This window comes from Salmo salar, chromosome 03 (genome assembly GCF_965601325.2).
Source record: "Salmo salar chromosome 03, fSalSal1, whole genome shotgun sequence".
NCBI classification, from domain to species: Eukaryota; Metazoa; Chordata; class Actinopteri; order Salmoniformes; family Salmonidae; genus Salmo; species Salmo salar.
In genome coordinates, this window is record NC_138293.1 from 54,474,179 (window position 1) to 54,501,204 (window position 27,026).

Sequence of the window (27,026 nt, forward strand, 5' to 3'; positions counted from 1 at the left end):
AAAGTGTCTCGTGGTCAAGCAACAACAAATGTGCCCCTTGAGTGACGGGATGGGACTAGGTCTGTGTGGAAAGCGGCATGGGGAGAGAGCGGAGAGGGATGACTCAAAGAGCGGAGTAAACGACATTGCTCAAAAAACACTAAAATAACACATCCTACATCTGAATGAATGAAATAATCTTATTAAATACTTTTTTCTTTACATAGTTGAATGTGCTGACAACAAAATCACAAAAATAATAAATATAAATCCAATTTATCAACCCATGGAGGTCTGGATTTGGAGTCGCACTCAAAATTAAAGTGGAAAACCACACTACAGGCTGATCTAACTTTGATGTAATGTCCTTAAAACAAGTCAAAATGAGGCTCAGTAGTGTGTGTGGCCTCCACGTGCCTGTATGACCTCCCTACAACGCCTGGGCATGCTCCTGATGAGGTGGCGGATGGTCTCCTGAGGGATCTCCTCCCAGACGTGGACTAAAGCATCCGCCAACTCCTGGACAGTCTGTGGTGCAATGTGGCGTTGGTGGATGGAGCGAGACATGATGTCCCAGATGTGCTCAATTGGATTCAGGTCTGGGGAACGGGCGGGCCAGTCCATAGCATCAATGCCTTCCTCTTGCAGGAACTGCTGACACACTCCAGCCACATGAGGTCTAGCATTGTCTTGCATTAGGAGGAACCCAGGGCCAACCGCACCAGCATATGGTCTCACAAGGGGTCTGAGGATCTCATCTCGGTACCTAATGGCAGTCAGGCTACCTCTGGCGAGCACGTCGAGGGCTGTGCGGCCCCCCAAAGAAATGCCACCCCACACCATGACTGACCCACCGCCAAACCGGTCATACTGGAGGATGTTGCAGGCAGCAGAACGTTCTCCACGGCGTCTCCAGACTCTGTCACGTCTGTCACATGTACTCAGTGTGAACCTGCTTTCATCTGTGAAGAGCACAGGGCGCCAGTGGCGAATTTGCCAATCTTGGTGTTCTCTAGCAAATGCCAAACGTCCTGCACGGTGTTGGGCTGTAAGCACAACCCCCACCTGTGGACGTCGGGCCCTCATACCACCCTCATGGAGTCTGTTTCTGACCGTTTGAGCAGACACATGCACATTTGTGGCCTGCTGGAGGTCATTTTGCAGGGCTCTGGCAGCGCTCCTCCTGCTCCTCCTTGCACAAAGGCGGAGGTAGCGGTCCTGCTGCTGGGTTGTTGGCCTCCTACGGCCTCCTCCACGTCTCCTGATGTACTGGCCTGTCTCCTGGTAGCGCCTCCATGCTCTGGACACTACGCTGACAGACACAACAAACCTTCTTGCCACAGCTCGCATTGATGTGCCATCCTGGATGAGCTGCACTTCCTGAGCCACTTGTGTGGGTTGTAGACTCCGTCTCATGCTACCACTAGAGTGAAAGCACCGCCAGCATTCAAAAGTGACCAAAACATCAGCCAGGAAGCATAGGAACCGAGAAGTGGTCTGTGGTGACACCTTTAGAACCACTCCTTTATTGGGGGTGTCTTGCTAATTGCCTATAATTTCCACCTGTTGTCTATTCCATTTGCACAACAGCATATGAAATGTATTGTCAATCAATGTTGCTTCCTAAGTGGACAGTTTGATTTCACAGAAGTGTGATTGACTTGGAGTTACATTGTGTTCTTTAAGTGTTCCCTTTATTTTTTTGAGCAGTGTATAAAAATGGACGTTACACACGGCCTATCACGTTCAACAAACCAAACATTCAAATACTGTTATAGAAGGTAAAGCAAAAACCCAAACCGGGTCCATGCATAACTACCGGTATATAGTAAAAATACAGTATACCGCCCAGCCCTAGCAGAGAGAGTGTAGGGGAATAGAGGTAGAGAGAGAGAAAGAGGAGTAAAGAAGGGTATAGAGATAGAAAGGTTGAGAACAAGTGAGGAGAGAAACCAAAAAAGAGGGAGACTAGTTCTCACAAAGCGCACTTAATAACAAACCCATATTAAAAATGTATTATTGGTCTCAACCTCAGCAGAGAGCGCTAGCGTACATATCACGGTGATGGACACAAACTCTCATGGCATGTGCACACACACACTATATAAAACACAGTCCCTCTGTCTAAGTGTAAATCAAAGTGCCGTGAGAGCAAGAGACATGGTTTACTCATAACTTAAAAGGTGCTCCACAGGATTTTATTTTTGTACTGTAATTTTAAGAAATGCCCATAATATATCTGCTGTGATTGCGGAATGATAGTCTTTCACAGTATTACTCACATCCCAGTGTTGTGATTGGCTGGGATATTCGCCTATTGATTTCTCCCGATGGAGCGGCATCTGTTGTCAAACTGGGAAAGCTGTTCTGACTTTGTGGCTGTGTTATCTAGTGGAAATCGCTCTGTCATGTCCTTGATGCCGGTGGAACAACACCGAAAGTAATAGGCTCAAGCCTAGATAACACAGCCACAAATTCAGAACAGCTTTCCCATTTTGACTCTCGGCGTGAGAAATCATTAGGCCTATATCACAGTCAATCACAACACTGACAGGTAAGTAATACTGTGATAGACTTTCATTCCACGATTACTGCGTGGACATAGGCTAGTGCTTTCGCTGTTCGTTAGGCCTACTCATCTCGTTGGCTGATGAAAAGTAAATGTGGAATTAGATAAGAACGCTCAATTATTTTACATTGTTGAATAGTAACATAAAAACTATGAAATAACACATATGGAATCTTGTAGTAACCAAAGAAGTGTTACACAAATCAAAAAATATTTTATATTTCAAATTATTCAAAGTAGCCACCCTTTGCCTTGATGACAGCTTTGCACACGCTTGGCATTCTCTCAACCAGCTTCATGAGGTAGTCACCTGGAATGCATTTCAATTAACAGGTGTGCCTTGTTAAAAGTTAATTTGTGGAATTTCTTTCCTTCTCAATGTGTTTGCGCCAATCAGTTGTGTTGTGACAAGGTAGGGGTGGTACACAGAAGATAGCCCTATTTGGTAAAAGACCCAAGTCCATATTATTGCAAGAATAGCTCAAATAAGCAAAGAGAAACGTACTTTAAGACATGAAGGTCAGTCAATCAGGAAAATGTCAAGAACTTTGAAAGTTTCTTCAAGTGCAGTCGCAAAAACCAACAAGCGCTATGATGAAACTGTCTCTCATGAGGACCACCACAGGAATGGAAGACCCAGAGTTACCTCTGCTGCAGAGGATAAGTTTATTTCAGTTACCAGCCTCAGATTGCAGCCCAAATAAATGCTTCACAGAGTTCAAGTAACAGACACATCTCAACATCAACTGTTCAGAAGAGATTGTATGAATCAGGCCTTCATCGTCAAATTGCTGCAAAGAAACCATTACTAAAGGACACCAATAAGAAGAAGAGACTTGCTTGGGCCAAGAAACACAAGCAATGGACATTAGACCGGTGGAAATGTGTCCGTTGGTCTGATGAGTCCGAATGTGGAGATTTTTGATTCCAATCGCTGTGTCTTTGTGAGACGCAGAGTAGGCGAACAGATGACCTCCGCATGTGTGGTTCCCACCGTGAAGCATGGAGGTGGTGTGATGGTGCTTTGCTGGTGACACTGTCAGTGATTTATTTAGAATTCCGCAGAATTCCCATCTGGTTTGCGCTTACTGGGACAATAATTACATTTTTTAACAGGACAATGATCCGAAACACAGCTCCAGGCTGTGTAAGGGCTATTTGACCAAGAAGGAGAGTGATGGAGTGCTGCATTAGATGACCTGGCCTCCACAATCACCCGACCTCAACCCAATTGAGATGGTTTGGGATGAGTTGGACCGCAGAGTGAAGGAAAAGCAGCCAACAAGTGCTCAGCATATGTGGGAACTCCTTCAAGACCGTTGGAAAGCATTCCAGGTAGAGCTGGTTGAGAAAATGCCAAGAGTGTGTGAAGCTCTCATCAAGGCAAAGAGTGGCTACTTTGAAGAATGTAAAATATATTTTGATTTGTTTAACAATTTTTTGGTTACTACATGATTCCATGTGTGTTATTTCATAGTGTTGATGTCTTCACTATTATTCTACAATGTAGAAAATAGTAAAAATAGAGAAAAACCAGTGACTGAGTGTGTGTCCATACTTTTGACTGGTACTGTGTATTCTTAAAACAAATAAAATAGTTTGACAACCATGTTTGTAAGCTTTTCCAGTGATGAAGACATGGATGTCTCATGGTATTGTGGGGTATGCAAAATGGGTCAACTTTGAGCACCTTTATCTCCTGAATGTTTTGGCATTCAGGTCCAAAAAGACTTTCTGACCAAGTCTTCCACAGGCAAACATGTATAGAAAGTTTGGTTTAAAACCAAAGGGATGCTGTCAAAAAGTGATTGAATTCAAGTGGATTTACCCAGCACCTATATTTCCCATTAATTCAAGATTGATGTCTGGCCTGCAGATATCTAATAGTTTGCAAATAGGCTACATCATATGGTGTGGAATATCATGACATGCAGCCTAACCACCTGACTAATGTAGATTTTGGTGGTGAACTATTCCATTAAAAACAGCCAAGTCCCTATTCAAACACTCTTCAAATGCATCCTCCTTCCTCCCTCGAAATAGTCACTGATCTCACATGGTTGTACAGGTGCGAGCATGGCCTTCCATCGATGATTCCTCCAATCATGTCATGCAAGATTAGTGATTAGCCTATTTCAAGGAATAAAGAAAGGAAGGATGCCTAAGTCTAGGTCGGTTTTGAGTGTGACCGCTGGAGAGGAACTAGCAGAGCTAACGTAACCAGCTCCAGTGATTCAGTCTGGAGTGAATGCATCAAGACATCGCCTTAGGGCCCCCACTGGGCTTTGGATGCTCTCTTTAAATCAACCCTTTAAAATAATGTGTGCGCAAGACAAGTGTTTGTGTTAGCGTGCAAGAGTGTGTGTGTGTGTGGGGGGGGGGGGGGGAGGAAAGGACGTGCCATGTCCGTACATTATATGGGCTTCGTGAACCAAACCCACGACTTTAGGGTCAATTCGAGACTCATGTTGGCACAGAAGACCTACGTCTTGAACTAGTTAACTGTGATGTCATCAGTGGCTACACTGAGCATATTACCGATAGGTGTTGTCAAGCAATAAACACTAGGGAGTTATTGCAGCTGATGTGAATTTATGGCCTATATTGTTGGTTTGAAATTGATCCAATTCTCCAACGTTACACTAATTTCCATTCCCTATTTTTCCCCGTTTTGTTCCAGTATGCATTCACCCTTTTTAGTGTGATGTGAATCATAGTAAAGTAGGTCAATAGTAGCTGAACTGTGGGTAAATTAATGTGGGGGACTGTGCATTTAATTAAAGGAATTGCTCATGACAGCACAAACATTTATTTTTATTTATTTAACCTTTCTAAGAACAAATTCTTATTTACAACGACGGCCTAGGAACAGGGTTACCGGTCTTGTTCAGGGGCAGAATGACAGTTGTTTAGCTTATCAGCTCAGGGATTCGATCTAGTAACCTTTCTGGCCCAATGCTCTAACCACTAGGCTACCTGCCGCTCCAACATGATCTGACTGATCTAGCCATGTAGCAAGACTAACTAATTCTGGAAGAAAGGAATTGGGTCATGGAATGCTTGGCTACAATAAAACCAGTGTGTGTCATTCATTCTATTTATATGTCGTCATGCCATGTAACGAGTCTTGTGTGACAGACGGGGTTCGAACCCGGGTCTCGCCCTAGGTTGAAGATGGGATATATTTTCAACCAGGACCTAGGCTAACGTTAGGTCTTGCCAAACCATGCATGAGTCTCACTCACTTTCAACTTTGTTAACTACACGTTTACAAGTATGTCTATGCTTAAATAGGGGTTGTCATTGAGATATCTAGCTAGTTATCCACATTAGACTATGTCATAGTTATAGATATATATTTTTTGGGGCTCAGGCATGTCAATGTCCGCTGAGTTTAGCTATCAATGGATGTATGCAAACACCATACCGTCGTTAGTTTAGTAAGCTAGTTAGTTATGCAATGTCAGTTAGCTGGTTAGTTCGCTAGCTGGCCGGTCAATTAATTTCAGTCAATTGATATGTAACTATTCTGATGCTAAATACACGCTAAGGCCAGAATCGCAAACTGGCTAACTAGCGCTAAGATGGACGGCTAGCTTGCTACCCATCATTGTTGACAATAAATTGCAACACTTACCACGGCTTGTTATGATCCCGCTCTAGCTACAGAAAAAAAACAATTTCTCCAATACCCGTAGCTTGTAACGTTAGTGGTGGTCTTTTCAATGGGGGGGAGGGGGGGTCTCAAATCGACGTACGATGCATTGTCATCGATTTCCTTCTCACATACATCCGACGACGAATTTGATTTGTTCTCAATTTCCTAGGCTAGCTATCGGTAGGGCTGAGCAGAAGCTAGCTAGCTTAGCTAGCTGTCTGACTAGCTACTTAATCCGTCCCGAACTGGTGAGCCACTAGCCAGTTAGCTTAGCTGGCTAGCTACTAGCTAACGTTAGCTGTATACGGGGTGCGGCTGGTCTTCTTCCACCTCGCCTGCTCCCCTTCCTTTCATATCGTATTGTATCGCTACATCCGTCTTTCCGTCAAGTTTCAAAAATGTCTAATATGCTTCTCCCCCGTCAGTGTTTTTCTGTCTCACACCTTTTTTTGTTCAGAAAAAAAAAACAAGATGGCTGTGAGTGGGGCGGGAGCCATGCGGAAACCGGAAGTAACGAGCATGGTTGTCAAATATTTTTATGACTAAATATCATTGTTCTATCTGTGTGGGTGTCTTCTTCTTCTTCTTGTCCGCTTCCGGCACACTAGACGCTGTAATGCGTATTGCTGCCTTTCTCAGGCTGGAGAGTGAAATATACACATATCTAAATAGCCTCACACCCGTAGGTGCAGGCAGGTGGACTAAAGAAACCACAACTTGCTATTTCGGTCTGCCTATCATTTGTGCCCGAAATAGTTACAAGTAAAATGTGGTTACACCTTACACCCAACTCAGTCAGTTCACCGAAAAATATCCTCAGGAGGAGTGGCGCACGGTCTAGTGGCGTCACTACAGACACCCTGGTTTAGGCTGACTGAGGCTGTATCACAACTGGCCGTGATTGGGAGTCCCGTAGGGAAGCGCACAATCGGCCCAGCGTCATTGTAAATAAGAATTTGCTCTTATTAACGTCTGGTTAGGCCCTTAAAAAAAGAATTCCGCCTGAATGACGTGCCCAAAGTAAACTGCCTGTTGCTCAGGCCATGAAGCCAGAAGGAATTAATTGAATTCTACACTATTTCAATTAAATATTTCAAAGACAAAATTACATGTATTTAAGTATTTATTTGTTGTAGTGGGGATAGTAACAGTAGTACTAAATTATACTTTAAGGAAAACGTTTATATATTTTCTAAAATGTTGTTTTAGCTCATGATTTAAAAGCATGCACTTAGGTGTCTAATAGAATAAAAACAAACATATATTTCAAAATATAGCTATAGCTTCCAAAATATTTTTTACAACAATGGGGGAGTTCCAAGACAGAGTCGTGATGGCTTCAAAACAGCTCCCAGTTAGTAATCTAGTGTATACCCTTGACTTTATCCACATTTTGTTACGTTAGTCTTATTCTAAAATGTCTTTTTTTAAAAACATTTCAAAACTCAGCAATCTACACATAATACCCCATAATGACGAAGCGAAAACAGGTTTTTAGAATTCTTTGCTAATTTATTTAAAAAAATACTTATTTACAGTATTCAGACCCTTTGCTATGAGACTCGAAACTGAGCTCCGGTGCATCCTGTTTCCATTGATCATCCTTGATCCAGACTCCTTGACTATTTACATTTTTTGTTAGGCTACAACTTCAATCTAAAATTGAATACATCGTTTTTTTCCCTCATCAATCTACACACAATACCCCATAATGACAAACCAAAAACAGGTTTAGAAATTTTGGCTGATTTATTAAAAATAAAGATCTGTGCCTCGACTCAATCCTGTCTCAGAGCTCTACGGACAATTCCTTCAATCTCATGGCTTGGTTTTGGCTCTGACATGCACTTTCAACTGTGGGACCTTATATAGACAGGTATGTGCCTTTCCAAATCATGTCCAATCAATTGAATTCACCACAGGTGGACTCCAATCAAATTGTAGAAACATTTCAAGGATGATCAATGGAAACAGGATGCACCTGAGCTCAATTTCGAGTCTCGTAGCAAAGGGTCTGAATACGTATGTAAATAAGGTATTTCTGTTTTTTTATTGGTATAAATTAGAAAAAATGTATAAAAACCTGTTTTTGCTTTGACATTATGGGGTATTGTGTGTAGATTGTAGAGGATAAAAAAAATCAATTTTAGAATAAGACAAAATGTGGAAAAAGTCAATAGGTCTGAATACCTTCCGAAGGCACTGTACATGTAGATAGATGTAAAGTGACTATGTATAGATAATAAACAGCGAGTAGCAGCAATAGAAAAAAAAGGGGGGGTGTCAATGCAAATAGTCATGGTAGCCATTTGATTAATTGTTCAGCAGTCTTATGCCTTGGGGATAGAAGCCGTTAAGGAGTATTTTGGACCTAGACTTGGCGCTCCGGTCCCGGTAGCAGAGAGAACAGTCTATGACTTGGGTGGCTGGAGTCTTTGACAATTTTTTGGGCCTTCCTCTGACACCGCCTGGTATAGAGGTCCTGGATGGCAGGAAGCTTGGTCCCAGTGATGTACTGCTGGACCATACACACTACCCTCTGTAGTGCCTTGCGGTGAGATGCCGAGCAGTTGCCATACCTATCACGTTTCAGGGAAGACCCAGATGCAGACAGCGTTGATGTAACAAAAGTTTATTACTAGAACAGGGGGCAGGCAAAACGACAGGTCAGGGGCAGGCAGAGGTCAATAATCCAGTGTGGTGTGACAAGGTACAGAACGGCAGGCAGGCAGGCTCAGGGTCAGGGCAGGCAGAATGGTCAAAACTGGGAAAACTTGAAAACAGGAACTAGAAACAGACAGGAGCAAGCGGAAAAACATTGGTAGGCTTGACAAACAAAACGAACTGGCAACAGACAAACAGAGAATACAGGTATAAATATAATGGGGAAGATGGGTGACACTTGGAGGGGGTGGAGACAAGCACAAAGACAGGTGAAACAGATCAGGGTCAACCAGGCGCATACCTGGTTGACCGGGGTGCTGGTGTTGGAAATCAGCGATGGGGCCTGTGTTCAGGATGTCCCTAGCGGGGACCCACCACCTCTCCTCCAGGCCATAACCCTCCCAGTCAACCAGGTACTGGAATCCCCTGCCCAGAGGATGAACCTTCAGGAGACACCTCACCGTGTACGCCGGTTGGCCGTCGATGAGACGGGGGAGAGGGGTGGGCCTGGAAACAGGAAAGTGGGATCTATACGGAGGGTATGGGGCAACAGAAGATGAACAGCAGAGGGGTTGATGACCTGGGAGATGGAGAAAGGCCCGATAAACTGGGGGGAAAGTTTGCGGGACTCCACCTGGAGGGGCAGATCTCAGGTGGACAACCATACCTTCTGCCCGAGACAATACCGGGGAGTCGAGGTCCGGTGGCGGTCCGCTTGTCGTCGATACCTGGAGGTGGTCTTGAGCAAGGCTGACTGGCCTCTCTTCCAGGTACAACGACAGTGGTGGACAAACATCTGGGCCGAAGGTATGCCGACCTCATCCTCTTGCTCAGGAAAGAGCGGGGGCTGATAAGCCAGAGAACACTCAAAGGGTGAGAGATGGTGGCGTTGCCATCAGATGGAGGGGAGACCCGTGACAAAGTCCAGGGATATGTTAGACTAGGGATGATGAGGGACAGGCAGAGGTTGAAGGAGACCAGCCGGGGCTTGCCAAGGAGTCTTGTTCTGCTCACAGATCGTGCATTCAGTGACGAACCATGGAAGGCCACCAAAAGCATTGTTGCACAAATGCCAGGGTCTAACGGGAGCCCGGGTGGCAGGCAAGCCTGGAGGAGTGGGCCAACTCCAGGACCGAGGAGCAGGCCGTGTCAGGAACAAACATCTGGTTATCTGCCCCCCCTCCCCCCCAGGGTTTGGCTGGGAATGCTGCACCTCACGAACGTGCTTCCCTATTCCGCAGCTGAGTGCCGTCGCCAGGCACGAGGTGGGAAGGATGGTCTCAGGTTCCGGAGTTGTAGCCGTGGGGCTATAGCGGCGTGACAATGAATCCAGCTTGTTATTCTTGGATCCCGGTTGGTATGAGAGGGAGAAGTTGAACCCAGGTGAAAAGCAGGGCCCACCCAGCTTAGCTTGCCTGGATTTGAGATGCTTGGCGGTGTGGAGATATTCCAGGTTCTTGTGGTCGGTCCACACAATGAACAGATGCTCCGCCTCCTCCAGCCAGTGCCTCCACTCCTCCAATGCCATCTTCATCGTGAGAAACGTACGATTCCCTACATCATAGTTCCTCTCCGTGGCGTTGAGGCGATGAGGGAAGAAGGCGCAGAGATGTAACTTGAGGTCCAGGGTAGAACGCTGGGACAGGACAGCCCCCACTCCACAATCCGAAGCATTGGCCTCCACTACGAACTGGCGAGTCGGGTCAGGATGAACCAAGATGGAAGCTGTGGTGAAACGGTATTTGAGATCCCGGAATGCTCGGTCAGCAGCTGGGGACCATGTGAACGGAACTGTGGGAGAGGTGAGTATAGACAAGGGGGAAGCCAGGGTGCTGTAACCCCGGATAAAGTGGCAATAAAAGTTGCTGAATCCCAGGAAACATTGCAGCTGCACCCTGGACGTAGGTTGGGGCCAATCCACCACCGCTCTCACCTTCCCAGGATCCATCTGTATACTCCCTGCAGTGATGATGTAACCAAGGAAGGGAATGGTGGAGTGATGGAATTCACACTTCTCTGTTTTCACAAAAAGCTGGTTCTCCAGGAGGTGTTGGAGAACCTGTCGGATGTGGAGCACGTGTTCTTGGGTGGAGTGGGAGAAGACGAGGATGTTGTCAAGGTAGACGAAGACGAACAGGTTCCACATGTCATGGAGAACATCATTAAGCAGAGCCTGGAACACAGCTGGGTGCATTGGTAAGGCCAAATGGCATGACCAGATACTCGTAGTGACTGCTGGCCGTGTTGAAGGCAGTCTTCCATTCGTCCCCTTCCCATATCCGCATCAGGTGGTAGGCATTCCGTAGGTCAAGCTTGGAGAACACGGTGGCCCCCTGGAGAGGGTGAAGGCAGAGGAGATGAGTGGTAGCGGGTAACGGTTCTTCACCATGATGTCGTTGAGGCCCCGGTAGTCGATGCACTGGCGCAGAGTTTTGTCCTTCTCCACAAAGAAGAACCCTGCACTGGCGGGGGAGGCAGAAGGACGGATGAACCCTGCAGCTAGGAGTCCTCAATGTATGTCTCCATAACCTTGGTCTCTGGACCCGACAGAGAGTACAGTAATTTCCGGTGCGGCAGAAGCGAAGTGGCCGGGCCTTACTGAACACCTCCCAGAGGTTCTGGTACTCCACGGGAATGGCGGAGAGGTCCAGGCAACTTCTGAGCCCTCAGGAAGACATCCCTGGCAGGCTGCGTTGGCTTCAGGCAATGAGCGTGGCAGAACGGCTCCAGCCCATGATGGCACCAGCAGACCAGTCAACAATGGGATTGTATCGCTGGAGGGAGCCAAGAGAATCCCAATTCCACTGAAACCCGAGGAGACTTAATGAGCAGGTATTGGTCTACACGGACAAGTTCTGGCCTGGCTTAGATCTCATCTGTCTGAAAGATATCAGTTTGTCTCTGTGGATGGTTTGTCCTCTGACAAATCAACTGTACATTTCGGTGTTCCTCAAGGTTCCGTTTTAGGACCACGATTGTTTTCACTATATATTTTATCTCTTGGGGATGTCATTCGAAAACATAATGTTAACTTTCACTGCTATGCGGATGACACACAGCTGTACATTCAGATGAAACATGGTGAAGCCCCAAAATTGCCCTCGCTGGAAGCCTGTGTTTCAGACGTAAGGAAGTGGATGGCTGCAAATGTTCTACTTTTAAACTCAGACAAAACAGGTCCCAAGAAACAAAGAGATCATCTGTTGAATCTGACAATTAATCTTGATGTTTGTACAGTCGTCTCAAATAAAACTGTGAAGGACCTCGGCATTACTCTGGACTCTGATCTCTCTCTTGATGAACATATCAAGACTGTTTCAAGGACAGCTTTTTTCCATCTACGTAATATTGCAAAAATCTTAAATTTTCTTTCCAAAAATGATGCAGAAAAATGTATCCATGCCTTTGTCACTTCTAGGTTAAATCAAATCAAATCAAATCAAATGTATTTATATAACCCTTCGTACATCAGCTGATATCTCAAAGTGCTGTACAGAAACCCAGCCTAAAACCCCAAACAGCAAGCAAAGCATGTGAAAGAAGCACGGTGGCTAGGAAAAACTCCCTAGGAAAAACTCCCTAGAAAGGCCAAAAACCTAGGAAGAAACCTAGAGAGGAACCAGGCTATGAAGGGTGGCCAGTCCTCTTCTGGCTGTGCAGGGTGGATATTATAACAGAACATGGTCAAGATGTTAAAATGTTCATAAATGACCAGCATGGTCAAATAATAATAATCATAGTAGTTGTCGAGGGTGCAACAAGCACGTCCGGTGAACAGGTCAGGGTTCCATAGCCGCAGGCAGAACAGTTGAAACTGGAGCAGCAGCACGGCCAGGTGGACTGGGGACAGCAAGGAGTCATCATACCAGGTAGTCCTGAGGCATGGTCCTAGGGCTCAGGTCCTCCGAGAGAAAGACAGAAAGAGAGAAAGAGATAATTACAGAGAGCATATTTAAATTCACCGGATAAGACAAGAGAAATACTCCAGATGTAACAGACTGACCCTAGCCCCCCGACACATAAACTACTGCAGCATAAATACTGGAGGCTGAGACAGGAGGGGTCAGGAGACACTGTGGCCCCATCCAATGATACCCCCGGACAGGGCCAAACAGGCAGGATATAACCCCACCCACTTTGCCAAAGCACAGCCCCCACACCACTAGAGGGATGTCTCCAACCACCAACTTACCGTCCTAAGACAAGGCCGAGTATAGCCCACAACGATCTCCGCCATGGCACAACCCAAGGGGGGGCGCCAACCCAGACAGGAAGACCATGTCAGTGACTCAACCCACTCAAGTGACGCACCCCTCCCATGGACGGCATGGAAGAACACCAGTAAGCCAGTGACTCAGCCCCTGTAAAAGGGTTAGAGGCAGAGAATCCCAGTGGAAAGAGGGGAACCGGCAAGGCAGAGACAGCAAGGGCGGTTCGTTGCTCCAGCCTTTCCGTTCACCTTCACACTCCTGGGCCAGACTATACTTAATCATAGGACCTACTGAAGAGATAAGTCTTCAGTAAAGACTTAAAGGTTGAGACTGAGTCTGCGTCTATCACATTGGTAGGCAGACCATTCCATAAAAATGGAGCTCTATAGGAGAAAGCCCTACCTCCCGCCGTTTGCTTAGAAATTCTAGGGACAATTAGGAGGCCTGCGTCTTGTGACCGTAGCGTACGTGTAGGTATGTACGGCAGGACCAAATCAGAAAGATAGGTAGGAGCAAGCCCATGTAATGCTTTGTAGGTTAGCAGTAAAACCTTGAAATCAGCCCTTGCCTTAACAGGAAGCCAGTGTAGGGAGGCTAGCACTGGAGTAATATGATCAAATTTCTTGGTTCTAGTCAGGATTCTAGCAGCCGTATTTAGCACTAACTGAAGTTTGTTTAGTGCTATATCCGGGTAGCCGGAAAGTAGAGCATTGCAGTAGTCCAGCCTAGAAGTAACAAAAGCATGGATTCATTTTTCTGCGTCATTTTTGGACAGAAAGTTTCAGATTTTTGCAACGTTACGTAGATGGAAAAAAGCTGTCCTTGAAACAGTCTTGATATGTTCTTCAAAAGAGAGATCAGGGTCCAGAGTAACGCCGAGGTCCTTCACAGTTTTATTTGAGACGACTGTACAACCATCCAGATTAATTGTCAGATTCAACAGAAGATCTCTTTGTTTCTTGGGACCTAGAACAAGCATCTCTGTTTTGTCCGAGTTTAAAAGTAGAAAGTTTGCAGCCATCCACTTCTTTATGTCTGAAACACAGGCTTCTAGCGAGGTTAGACTACTGCAATGCTCTACTTTCTGGCTACATGGATAAAGCACTAAATGAACTTCAGTGCTAAATATGGCCGCTAGAATCCTGACTAGAACCAAAAACTTTGATCATATTACTCCAGTGCTAACCTCCCTATACTGTCTTCCTGTTAAGGCAAGGGCTGATTTCAAGGTTTTACTGCTAACCTACAAAGCATTACATGGGCTTTATTAAATCAAGATTTTGTGTCACTGATCTACAAACAATACCCCATAATGTCAAAGTGGAATTTTGTTTTTAGAAAGTTGTAGAAATGAATCAATTTAAAGCTGAGTCAATAAGTATTCAATCCCTTTGTTATGGTAAGCCTAATTAAGTTCAGGAGTACAAATGTGCTTAACAAGTATCATAATAAGATGCATGGACTCATTCCATGTTCAATAACAGTGGTAAACATGATTTTTTAATGACTACTCCATCTCTGTACCCCACACATGCAATTCATTATCTGTAAGGTCCCTCAATCTAGTACTGAATTTCAAGCACAGATTCAACCACAAAGACCAGGGAGGTTTTTCATTGCCTCGCAAAGAAGGGCACCGATTGGTAGATGTGTAAAATTAAAGAAAGCAGACGTTGAATAACCCTTTGAGCATGGTGAAGTTATTAATTAGGCTTTGGATGGTGTATTAATACAGAGTCACTACAAAGATACAAATGACCTTCCTAACCCAGTTGCTGGAGAGGAAGGAAATTAGGCCAATAGTAACTTCAGAACAGTTACAGAGTTTAATGGCTGTGATATGAGAACTGAGGATGGATCAACTACATTGTAATTACCCCTCAATACTAACCTAACTGACAGAGTAAAAAGAAGGAAGCCTGTACAGAAAAAAAATATTCCAAAACATGCATCTTGTTTGCAACAAGCCGCTTAAGTAATACTACAAAAATGTGGCAAAGAAATTAACTTTTTGTCTTGAATACAAAGCATTATGTTTGGGGCAAATCCAACACAACACATCACTGAGTACCACTCTTCATATTTTCAAGCATGGTGGTGACTGCATCATGTTATGGGTATGTTGGTGTAACCGATGTGAAATGGCTAGGACGTGACACCTACATTGAACACCACACATTGGGTGCTACTGTAGGCTGAATGATAGAACATCTATTTCCATGTTAAAATGTTATGGGATGCATTTTCTCCATTGTTTTTGATGGTAGGCCACTCTGGTAGAACTACATTATGATCAAATAGTAACAGTAGCCTACATATTGTCACAGCATTCATCGTCTTCAGAAGAAATAGAAAAGTCCTCGTCAGAAAAGGTAGACCAATACGCAGCGGAGGTCGTGTTCATCCTTGAATTTAATAAATCTCTAACGTGAACACGATACAAAAAAACAACAATAGTGCAACAGTTTTACAGGCTACAAAACAAGCAATGCAAAAATAATCTCCCACAATTAGACAAACAAACACACCCAACTAATATAGGACTTCCAATCAAAGGTAACACCACACAGCTGCCTTCAATTGGAAGTCCACCCCAATTAACCAAACATAGACATACAACTAACTAGATAACACATAGAAATACATAAACACAGACCATAACCCAAAAACCCGGAAATACTAAATCAAACACCCTATTTTCCAAAACACCACCCCGAACCACATAAAACAAATACCCTCTGCCACGTCCTGACCAAACTACAATACCAATTAACCTTATACTGGCCAGGACGTGACACATATCCACTGTTTTAAAAATTGTAACTTAAAGCGGGCACAGCCTCAGTGTTCACGAGTGCTGGAAGTTGCACAGAATTTTCACAATGTTCAAGTTTGCGCTCAGCAGACCAGAGATTTACTCAGTGCTGAACATTTTTTGAGGGAACATTGGTCAAGGGCTATTAATACTTTCTGAAGGCACTGTATGTTCCAACATTCCCTCCATCTTGTGCCAATATCAGTTGTTTCAAAGTCTTATTTCCAATAGTTTCTATTTTTACTCTAAGAGATTGTCAGTTGGATGTGCTCTCTGAAAGGTTTGGTATATCTTCCCTATCATATGAACATCCTTTTCTGACTCAAATAGCATTTCCCCAAGATTGGTTATGATGTTCAAAAGATTTCAAATCAACATTTTGTGATATTAAACTTTTAAGTTGTATGTATTTGAAATGATCTACATTGGTCAGTCCAGAATGTATTTTTAATTCTGTCATGGAAATCAATGTATTTCCTATGACCAAGTCATTTACGGTTTCTATATCACGACTCAGGATATGACCCAGATGCAGACACAGGAGGTGGATAGTACAGTTCTCATAATATTTATTATACTAGGGGACAGGCCAGGGCTCGAAAACACGCTGGTAAGACTTGACAAGGCGAACTGGCAACAGACAAATGGGGACAAATGGGAGACACCTGGTGGGGGGGTGGAGACAAGCACAAGGCAGGTGGCATTCTATGTCTTTAGTTTTGCAGGTGGACCAATTTATTGGTGCATTCCGAAAAGCTATCCAAGGATTGTTCCATAGGGTTGTTTGTTTTGGGAGTGACATATTGTTGAGTTTGAGTTTATTTTTGTTTGTACAGGGACAATGCACATTAATCAACGTTTCAGTAAAAGTGCAGGTTTTAGCCAGCCGGCTAATGTTCAATCTCAGTCCCTGGGCAGGTTATTAAAAACAATTACAATACCGACAAACAATGAGCAGTGAGCATAGGACAACCAACACGTAGCATGCAGACAGAGCAATAGCACAAAAAGCAACAAAACAAAATACATAAAAGCAACAAGAATACATGTCACTGCTGTTATAAGGAGCGGACCAAAGCGCAGCGTTTTCGTTCCACATATTTATTAGATCGTGAAACTAAATGCAAATAACAAATAAACTTAACGACAAAACAACAAACCGTGACGCAGGAGGAACATACACACTCACAAAATATAATCACCCACAAGGACATGTGGGAAAACATCAACTTAAATATGGCCTCCAATTAGAGACAACGACAACCAGCTGCCTCTAATTGGAGGTCATGCCAAACAACGACCAACATAGAAATACAAAAACTTGAACTGAACATAGATATACAAAAACAGATAAACACCCCCTGACCACTCTACCAAGAAAACAACAACCTACTATGGTCAGGATGTGACAATACGTCAAATGTTCTTCCATATTGTTTTAGTGTTCTTAACTATGAAGTTGTTTATGTTATTAGCTTCATGCTTTTCATTTATTGACGCTTGTTTACTGCATTTCTACACAATTTTTTAACTCTAAAATTATATTTGGAGAACAGCAAAATGCAAAAATAAACTAGAGTACTCCAGCCATTATCACTGCACCAAATACCCATTGTTTCAGACTCCTAATTATCCTTACACCTCTAAAGACTCTAGCCACTTCCATGCCAGTCGGAGGAACTTACGTGTTTTACCTCTGAACACCCAAAAGCTTGTTTCTCCACCGACTTTTGGGGGGTTAACAACACTCGGTGGAGACTAGAGATCCTGACTGCCAACACGTTCAGCCTGAGACATGCCATTAAGTTATCCTCACACCTCCCCATTGTTACAGTATGAAGGAAGTTAGAGGTAGTTTCGCAAGCCAATGCTCGTTAGTGCAGTGACTGGCGGTGCAGGTGCTGGAGGAGTGCTCTGCTGTAGGAATAGTTGAGCTACTGGTGTCATCAGCCTTTCGTTTATATCAGCCACAGTATTGTAGTCTTGCATCTGAGTCAGCCTGGCAATGAGTTGTTGGAAATCCATGCTCTCTTTTGGTGATGCATCGTTTCGCTTGCGTGAAGAGGCTCCTGTTGGGGCCCGCGGGTCCCACAAACAAATTTTACCATTGAAAAAATAAAAACAGTCAATAGTTGCTTATCTCCTTTACTGTATTTTACTACGCTTGAAAGAATAGTTTTTTTTTATCATTTACTGCATTTCTACACAATTTAACAACACTAAATTGCTATTTGGAGAACAGCCAAATACATGACTTGCCAAATCATTATTTTAATTGAACTGAATTGAGAACAATTGATATTGAAAGAGAGCTAAATGAGGAAATGATCGGTGACATAAGGTTGTGAAAGACACACACACACAAAGACAGAGAGAGAGAGAGAGAGAGAGAGAGAGAGAGAGAGAGAGAGAGAGAGAGAGAGAGAGAGAGATGACAGGTCGTAGGAGACAATAACCAGTGTTGTGAGGTAAGTGTCACACCCTGACAATACAAACAATTACCTACCTACGTTCATACAGTACCTCCCCGTTCAACAAAGGGTATTTTAAAGACAGGACACAGAGAGCCAGAGCAGCTGATTAGGATGGACTCGTGGTGGGCATTGTGTGCTGTGGTAGTAGCGTTGACATGCATTGGAAAAGGTAAGAGGGAATTATTATTTCAAATCAAATGCAGTCAACTAAGCTATATGGAATTGTTTTAAGAAGGTCGTACCAAGGATAATTTAGCTATTTGATTTTGAATTTTAAGTTGTGCCTTCTTGAAATGCTTTCTGGAACATTTGAACTTTCATGTGCCTTCATAACAAACTTGTATGCTATCTGTAAACATGTATAAAATTGTTAAATTACAAGCCGGGTGCGTTTAGCCACGGAAAAGACAGGAACCTTCCCACTAGCCATGATTGGAAGCGTGCCATGTAGCACGCTTCTCTCTATAACATGAGCTGCTCAGTATGTGTACGTAATCATTCCTAAAGCAGCTTTTTTGAAAGATATCACGAAGAACTGTGATAATGTTGCTAATGCTCTCCACTCTCCATGTTCCGGAGGACCGAGTTTTGAAATCAGTGGAATGCCTGGTGGAAACATATCTCTAGCTTAAACAGATTTTTATTGGGATTTTTTTACGATGCTAATTCGATGTTTGTGGGAGCGTGGACATCAACCTTAAGGGGTTAAAAAGACTGCCTGTGAATATTTTGTGTTTGAAAAGAGAAGAGGATTCAAACGGTGAATATGTTTGATATTACTGCTTTAACAGTATATTACAGGACCACAATCTATTTTGGACTGTGTTTATATTTGTTTTGGTAATGTGAACTGCCTCAGTAAAAACAAATATCAAATTTAGGTTAAAAGTGCACTGACATTATTTGGTTAAAAACAACCCAGTCCTGGGTAAATATTGGACAGAAGACACGTTGGGTTGACCCGTCAGAGTAAATGTCATTCCGGTTCATTCATTGTATTGTCTACACATGTTTAGGTTGAGCACTGACACTTTTGTAACTTAATGAGTATGATAATTAAAACATAATATTCTTCACAGCACTGTCCCAAGTGATACTATTGTTTCAAATTACTTTTTTGGGGGGGTTTCCACACAGAATAAATAAAAGATTATCCCTCAAACTACTGTTATATATTCTTGTCATGAATGATGTGTTCTTTAACAATAAGAAATAGACTAGTCTAGCCCAGCCCAGCCCACATTATTATGTCATTCACTGCTGGATTTCAGCCACTTTACACAGTGATGTTGTTGGTTTAGATATTAAGATAATGAGAATATTTCTAACACAGGAGGTCGGTGGCACCCTAATTGGGGAGGATGGGCTCGTGGTAAATGGCTGGAGCAGAATTAGTGGAAAAATATTAACTACCTCAATCAAACACATGATTTCCATGTATTTGATGCCATTCGTTCCGTTCCAGCCATTATGAGCTGTCCTCCCCTCAGCAGCCTCCGCTGATTTCTAAGAAGGTTCAAACTTGAAATTCTGGAAATGGCTGTTTTCTTTCTTTCCATCCTCCCTTAGAATGACTTCCACTGAGCGGCAATGAATAGTATGAGCAAAGGAAGGTTGGTATGCCAAAAATGCATTGCGTTAAACCACACGTTTTGCCTATGACCAATAGAAGGGTATTATTTCCAGTGGTGGAAAAAGTACCCAATTGTCATACTTGTCATACCTTAATAGATAATGACTCAAGTAAAAGTGAAAGTCACCCAGTAAAATTCTACTTGAGTAAAAGTAAAAAAAGTATTTGGTTTTAAATATACTTAAGTATCAAAAGTAAATGTAATTGCAAAAATATACTTAAGTATCAAAAGTATAACTCCTTTCAAATTCCTTATATTAAGCAAACCAGATGGCATGATTTTCTATTTTTTCTTTTTATTTACGGACAGGCAGGGCACAACATAATTTACATAATTTAATTTAACATAATTTACAAACAAAGCATTTGTGTTTAGTGAGTCCGCCAGATCAGATGACCAGGGATGTTCTCTTTACGTGCATGAATTAGACCATTTGTCACGACTTCCACCGAAGGTGGCTCCTCTCCCTGTTCGGGCGGTGCTCGGCGGTCGTCGTCGCCGGCCTACTAGCTGCCACCGATCCATTTTTCCTTTTCGTTTGTGTCTGTCTGTTTTGTTTTGCACCTGTGTCCTATTAGTTAATTTCGGTGGGTTTATTAACCTCCGCTGCCTGCTATTCTTTGTGCGGGATTACTTGCAGTTGTTGTTACTATAGGGGTGCGGTTTGCGCCACAGGGTCTCCCCTCCCCTCCCCTCTCCTCCTCCTCCTCCTCCTCATGGTCGTGTTGTACCGTTTGTAGTTTATTTAGGAGTAGAGATTTCTCCTCCGTGTGTTATATTTATTTCCCTGTGTGTGGCGACTTCGTTGGGTGTGTTTCCCCACCTGTAGTTGTCGTGTTTTGGGACGTTCAATAAACGATTGTCCTACTGGAAATTCCTTGCTCTCCTGCTCCTGACTCCTGCACCTACCTCTTCTTAGGAGGCACCTAACACCATTTTCCTGTCCTGCTAAGCATTGAAAATGTAACGCGTGCTTTTCGGTGTCAGGGAAAATGTATGCATTAAATAATGGAGTACATTATTTTCTTCGGGAATGTAGTGAAGTAAAAGTAATCGAAAAAATAAATAGTAAAGTACATATACTCAAAAGAACTACTTAAGTAGTACTTTAAAGTATTTTTACTTAAGTACTTTACACCACTGAATATTTCTGGTTAGTGGGCTGTTTCAGTGAATAACCAGTTTGTTATTTTTCCCTTGTCTCCATTCATTCTGGATAATTACAAACCCGTGTTTTATATAGAGAATCATTATATTCTAGTAGATAGACAAACTGTAAGATTTCACAGGCACTTTCTAATTCCAGCAACTTAAAGGGTTAGTTCAGCGATTTTACATAGTATTTATATATTAGCTTCCTCCCCCATTTAGCATGTCAATTTAAGTAGTATAACCTGGTAACTGAAAAAATCTTTAACACCAATCCACTTTCCCTCACCCAGGTGGCCATGCACAGTTGGATGGTAAGTTATTACACACAACTGCAGAACTTCAAATCAGCTTTGTTTCTTGTTGCTCTTTTTATACTGTGAGGGATTTGTGTGTTCTCTCATGAGCCGCCTCTCATCGGTTTGTATCCTCCAGTGTGCGGCACAGCTCCTCTCAACACAAAGATCGTGGGGGGTCATAATGCAGTGGCAGGGAGCTGGCCATGGCAGGCCAGTCTGCACAGATCCAACATCCATTTTTGTGGAGGCTCCCTTATCAGCAAAGACTGGGTCCTGACTGCTGCTCACTGCTTCGCCAGGTAGAATGACATAACCTTACCCATCCGGGGTTGGGTTAAATGCACAAGACACATTTCAGTTGAATGCATTCATTTGTACAACTGACTAGGTATCCCCCTTTCCCCAAACCTGTATATTATGCCAATGTGTGATTGAAACGTCTCTATACACTGTATTTGTCTATGTACTATTTTATCTACTGTATTCATGAATAATCACTTAATTCAGAGAGCTAATTCAAATCACGTATTTTGGTAATTTGAGGACAACTCTACCATGTAAATACAAAAACTTGAGTTAAAAACTTGAAAATGACATTTCCTAACGAAAATGTATGTGCTTGCTAGCTTCTCTTGAAGCATCTATGGTTGTCAAATAAGTGACTCCAGAGAGGTGACATTATCTCTCTAAAAATACATTACAGAATGAGGTAAATTGTGTCAGCAAGCACACTAACAATCACACTTATAATCTTTAGCCTCAACTCCCTTCATTCTCAGCACCAGCACTTCTGGCCTGCTTGTCTACCTGGGCCGGCAAAATCAGAAAAGCATCAACCCCAACGAGGTGTCCCAAACGGTCTCTCAGATCATCCGCCACCCCAACTACAACAGTGCAACCCATGACAATGACATATGTCTGCTGAAGCTCTCGTCATCTGTCACCTTCACTAACTACGTTCGGCCGGTCTGCCTGACAGCAGGGAGCAGCACATACTACAATGGAACTACTAGCTGGGTCACTGGTTGGGGCAATATCAATAGTGGAGGTTAGAACTGATGATCCAAATGCTGACTTTGCATTGTCAAGCCACAGTCAGGCCCAGAATTATTGGCACCCTTGACAAAGATGATTTAAAAAAACGATTAAATAAATATTTCTTTCAATGCCTCACCTTGCGAGGATAACGGCACTGAGCCTTTTCCTAATATGAGGTATCTCAGACCATTCCTCCGTACATAATCTTTCCAGATCCTTGATATCCTTCATCGTCAAACCACAGGTTATCAATGGGTTTAATGTCCGGTGACTGCAAAAGGTTAATTTTGTGGTCAATTGACCATTTCTTTGTGGATGTTGATGTGTGCTTGGGGTTGTTGTCTTGCTGGAAGATCCACTTGTGGCAAAGTTTCAGCCTCCTGACAGAGGCAAGAAGGTTTTTTTTCTAAAATGCCCTACTACTGGGTGAAGTTCATGATGCTGTTGACCCTAACAAGGGCCTCAGGAACAGTGGAAGCAAAATAGCCCCATAACATCAAAGATCCAGCACCATATTTGACAGTAGGTTTCGGGTTCTTTTCTGCTTATGCATCCTTATTTCGACGCCAAAACCACCACTGGTGTTTGTGGCCAAAGAGCTCTCCCTCTGTACTCAAATCTCATAAAACATATTAGGAAAAAGCTCAGTGCCATTATTTTTTGCATGGCAAGGTATTGAAAAAAGAGGCGCTAATAATTTTCACCCCTATGTTTTTCAGATTTTTTTTATTACATGTTCTCTGAGCAATTGTTTTAGTATAACATCATTTTCCATACAATATAGCTCAGTATTCGTATTATTTTATAGTATTGTTTTGCTCATCTTTATCAGGGGTGCCAATAATTCTGGACCTGACTGTACAACCTTTACCTGTACATATATCACTTTTTGGCAAGTTCAGTTTGTATCAATACAGTTGGAGCAGATCACAAAGGATCAGAAATGTATACAACGGTTTATCGGTAAAAGGTGACCTGTCTCTCATGGTCTCTCCTCCTCAGTGTCCCTGCCCTCACCCCAGACCCTACAGGAGGTGGAGCAGCCAATAGTGGGGAACAGGAAGTGTACCTGTCTCTATGCTGGAGTGGGTTCAATCACAGGCAACATGATCTGTGCTGGTCTATTGGCGGGAGGAAAGGGTTCCTGTCAGGTGATACATGGCTGTGTTTAATTCCAAATACTGTAGTTGCAGAGCTAAATCTGCATTTTAGCTGCGGTTTGCAGAGCTATTATTTGAAGGTCCCGAACAGTCATTCTGATTCCCATGTAAAATAACTTTTTGTATGACTACTTTTTCTCTCGTGTCAAACTACCAGGAAGTCTGAAAATACAGACTGAGTGGCGAGCTAGTAGGCTGAGTGGGCGGGTAGCTCACAGTTCTTTGAAAATATCTTTGTCAGGCAACATGGATGCAGTGAGCATTGTTGCGGTGAGCATTGTTGCAAGCAAATTTCCTTACACACAAAGCAGCTCAAACAACATTGAACTTGCATTCAACATCCAATCCTGTCATACATCATCACATCATGCTTTCACAAATGATTTGTCCAACTATTTTGTTTTTGTAACATCATCAATATAGACAAAATGTTGGCCATATCATTTATCTAGCTAGCCCAAATGGAATTGTCAGCACTGTTTATCAAGCTAGCTAGCTAATTCATTTTGGACAATTTCAATTCGGGTGCATCTTCACCACCACAATTGCAGCATTTAGGCTCAGCTGGCGTACGATACCCCTCCCATCTACATACACATGACACATGACCAAATAATGTGCCTTTATCACACTGCTTGGGTTTGGGTCACGTAGGCTCTCACAGGGTATCTCATAAAACCCAAATACATGTGAGAAGGCAGAGACTCTTCATAAAAAAACGATAGAATGGATGGGGTGGGCTTCCTTACTCCATCCGCCATGCGGGTCAGACGTTGTGCACCAACCGCTTGATCCAATTCTTCACGTGTACACTTTGCATTTACTTCTAGCGCCACCCCAGAGAACACCCTTGATAGGTGCCCTGCTTCAAAGATCCACACATGACGCATTCCAATCCGATATCTTCTTGAGGCGCAGAGCATGCTCCTTCTGTTCCATAGATATGCAAAACAACATAATAAGCCCACTTCTCGTTACTCTCATCGACGCCACCTCATCCAGCGCATCCACCATTTTTATAGAGACTTCAAACTGATCTCCCAGGTAACAACATCAGTTCAAGGTTATTATGGGTAACAGCACAAACTGGAAATATCTCAGGAGATACACAGTTGCTATCTGGAAATACCCTTGCTGGGGACACTGAAGGTTGCTTTGTAAAGATGTTTACTTTTCCATCTGCCCACACCTTACTACCTGCCAAATCATTCCCCAAAATCATGTGGACTCCCTCTACTGGCAACTGGGGTCTAACCCCAACATCTACATCACCCTCTACCAGACCACATTTTAAGGTAACTTCATGTAAACGAGAAGAGAATGGAACTAAATCCATACCACATACCATTACACATCTGCTAGTATCAGACTCCTTAGAGAATGGCAAAACAGATTCCAGAATAAAAGAATCTAAAGCTCCGGTGTCTCTTAAGATCTTGATCGAAACATTTTGGTTGCCATCTTTCAGGGATACTACACCATCCGAAATAAAAGCTGAAAAATCACAATGGGAAGACTGAGAATCAAACTCAACTAGTGGCTGAAAAAGCTCACCCTGGTGGTCAGAGGCTGAAACAGGAGCTGCCATCACAGCAGGTTTAACTTGACCTGACTTTTTCGATTTAAGTAGAGGACAATCTTTCTTCCAATGTCCTTCAACTAAACAGTAGCGACAGGTATTAGCATTCACCGGTGCTTTAAGTCCTCCAGACCCAAACTTCTGTTGAGGCTTTTGTCACAACTCTCTGAACCCTGCAGACAGCCCGCAGGGTTCAGAGAGAAATTACAAACTAGGTTAAAGGAGCACGAGACAGAGCATCAGCAATAATATTATCCTTACCCCTAATGTGTCTAATATCCAGGTTGAATGGTTGCAAGAACAAAGCCCGACACCTCTAATTATATTTGCTGACACGCTGCAGTCAAATTTTGGCAGCTATCTAAACAACGCCCCACCTTCTGCGATGACCGTTACAAGGCGGCACATAATGAAATTAGGTAAGAGAATAATACATTACCATTGGTGTATTAAAATGAGAGGCCTTATGTGATGTCACATAAAGCCCTTAATAATCCCGCCTCCTGAATCCAAGTGTTTTTGACATGGGGTAGGGGACCAGTAACTTTATGATCAAACTTTATCAAATGTAGAAGCAGCAGTAATAGTTTGTTCTGGTTTCATCCAAATATCATCCAATTTCAAGAAAAACATGATTTTGACTGTGTATGACCTTTAAAGACAAATTAGAGATGATCACAAACCAAAATCATGAGAACTTCTGCTGGAAATTGCATTGTTCACTGACCCTGGTGTAACATTTGTCTCTGTACAGGGAGACTCAGGGGGGCCGCTAGTGAGCAAATCGGGCTCAGTCTGGATCCAGTCTGGTGTTGTGAGTTTCGGAGTAAGCTGTGCTAAACCAAATTTTCCAGGAGTGTATGCCAGAGTGTCCCAGTACCAGGCCTGGATCAAGAGCCAGATCAGCACTGACCAACCAGGCTTCGTCACCTTCTCCTCCAGTGGGAATAACTCTGACCTCACTGTCACCTGTGCCGCACTGTCCGGTGGGGCCACACACCTCCTCTCCTTCTCCTTCTCCCTCTCCCTCCTCCTCTCCCTCTCTCCTATTCTCCTTTCTTTTTATCTTTTCTTATAGGACATACACTGAAAGCGGACTCTATGTCCGCTACACTTCTCATTGTATGTGAAAAGCACTGTAATAGTATGTTAAAACTGTCAACAATAAGTGACTGGTTTCATTCAATATGAATATGAATCTACTGAATCTACTGAATCTACTGAATCTACTGGATCTACTGGATCTACTAATATTTTCTTCTTGTGATGTAAGTAATTAAGTTGGAGAGCAAATGTAATTGTGTTATGCTATAGGATTACATTTGGTTGATTATCAGACCTCAGTTCATGATTGTTAAGAGAGTAACACATAGACATCACACGTGATGATTAAATGGAAACCAATTTTTATTATTATTTAACACGTTGTGTATATTTTTTCCATCTTGAGTATAATACATCTGCAAATAGATACATTCTTTATAGTGAACCACAGCTATTTATCATTGAGCTGAGAATACCTCTCAACAAGCCTCTCCTATCATGTAATGGTGGACAGGCAGGCATGTAACTATCAGACTGCCATAAATACCAAGTGTGTATTCATTTAGACCAAGACAGTAGCAAACAGTTGCGAAACCATTTACTCTTTGCTTTATTGGTATTTTTTAAGGAGTGGGGCAGTCCCACTAATTTGTTTGCTTTTATTGAAGAGATAGAACAGTGTTGGAAAGACAGGGAGAGGGTGAGTCAAAGGGCAGTGAGATAGATTCAAACCCATGCCGACTCTGGCATACA

The 27,026-nt window shown here is 43.1% G+C and overlaps 2 protein-coding genes across 4 annotated transcripts in view; one reads left to right on the top strand and one right to left on the bottom strand.

The window, feature by feature from the left end:
* The window catches only part of LOC106600755 (serine/threonine-protein kinase TAO2), a 36,219-nt gene extending 29,482 nt beyond the window's left edge, over positions 1 to 6,737 (bottom strand). The window contains exon 1 of one of the 2 annotated variants that reach the window (XM_014192362.3): positions 6,186 to 6,737. The gene's annotated coding sequence lies outside the window, so the exon portion shown is untranslated. The remainder of the gene's footprint in view (positions 1 to 6,185) is intronic. The other variant, XM_014192361.3, reaches the window with a different exon arrangement.
* Positions 6,738 to 18,382: 11,645 nt separating this feature from the next.
* Positions 18,383 to 26,645, top strand: LOC106600756 (trypsin I-P1). Of its 2 annotated transcripts, XM_014192364.3 has the most exons (7): positions 18,383 to 18,539; positions 21,447 to 21,467; positions 21,589 to 21,751; positions 22,232 to 22,500; positions 23,493 to 23,641; positions 25,513 to 25,648; positions 25,984 to 26,219. In XM_014192364.3, the coding sequence occupies exons 1-7, from the start codon at positions 18,482 to 18,484 to the stop codon at positions 26,067 to 26,069; spliced, it is 882 nt and encodes a 293-aa protein (XP_014047839.2). In that variant the 5' UTR covers positions 18,383 to 18,481; the 3' UTR covers positions 26,070 to 26,219. The 2 variants fall into 2 exon arrangements, with proteins under 2 accessions (XP_014047839.2, XP_014047838.3); XM_014192363.3 differs by lacking the exon at positions 25,513 to 25,648 and having other exon boundaries at positions 25,984 to 26,645.
* Positions 26,646 to 27,026: the final 381 nt, after the last annotated feature.

Excerpts from the sequence above, each read along its gene's own strand:
- LOC106600756 (XM_014192363.3), top strand. The coding sequence starts at position 18,482 with ATGGACTCGTGGTGGGCATTGTGTGCTGTGGTAGTAGCGTTGACATGC. Across the intron at positions 22,501-23,492 it reads GGGCAATATCAATAGTGGAG|TGTCCCTGCCCTCACCCCAG; the intron begins GTTAGAACTGAT and ends TCTCCTCCTCAG. Across the intron at positions 23,642-25,983 it reads GAGGAAAGGGTTCCTGTCAG|GGAGACTCAGGGGGGCCGCT; the intron begins GTGATACATGGC and ends GTCTCTGTACAG.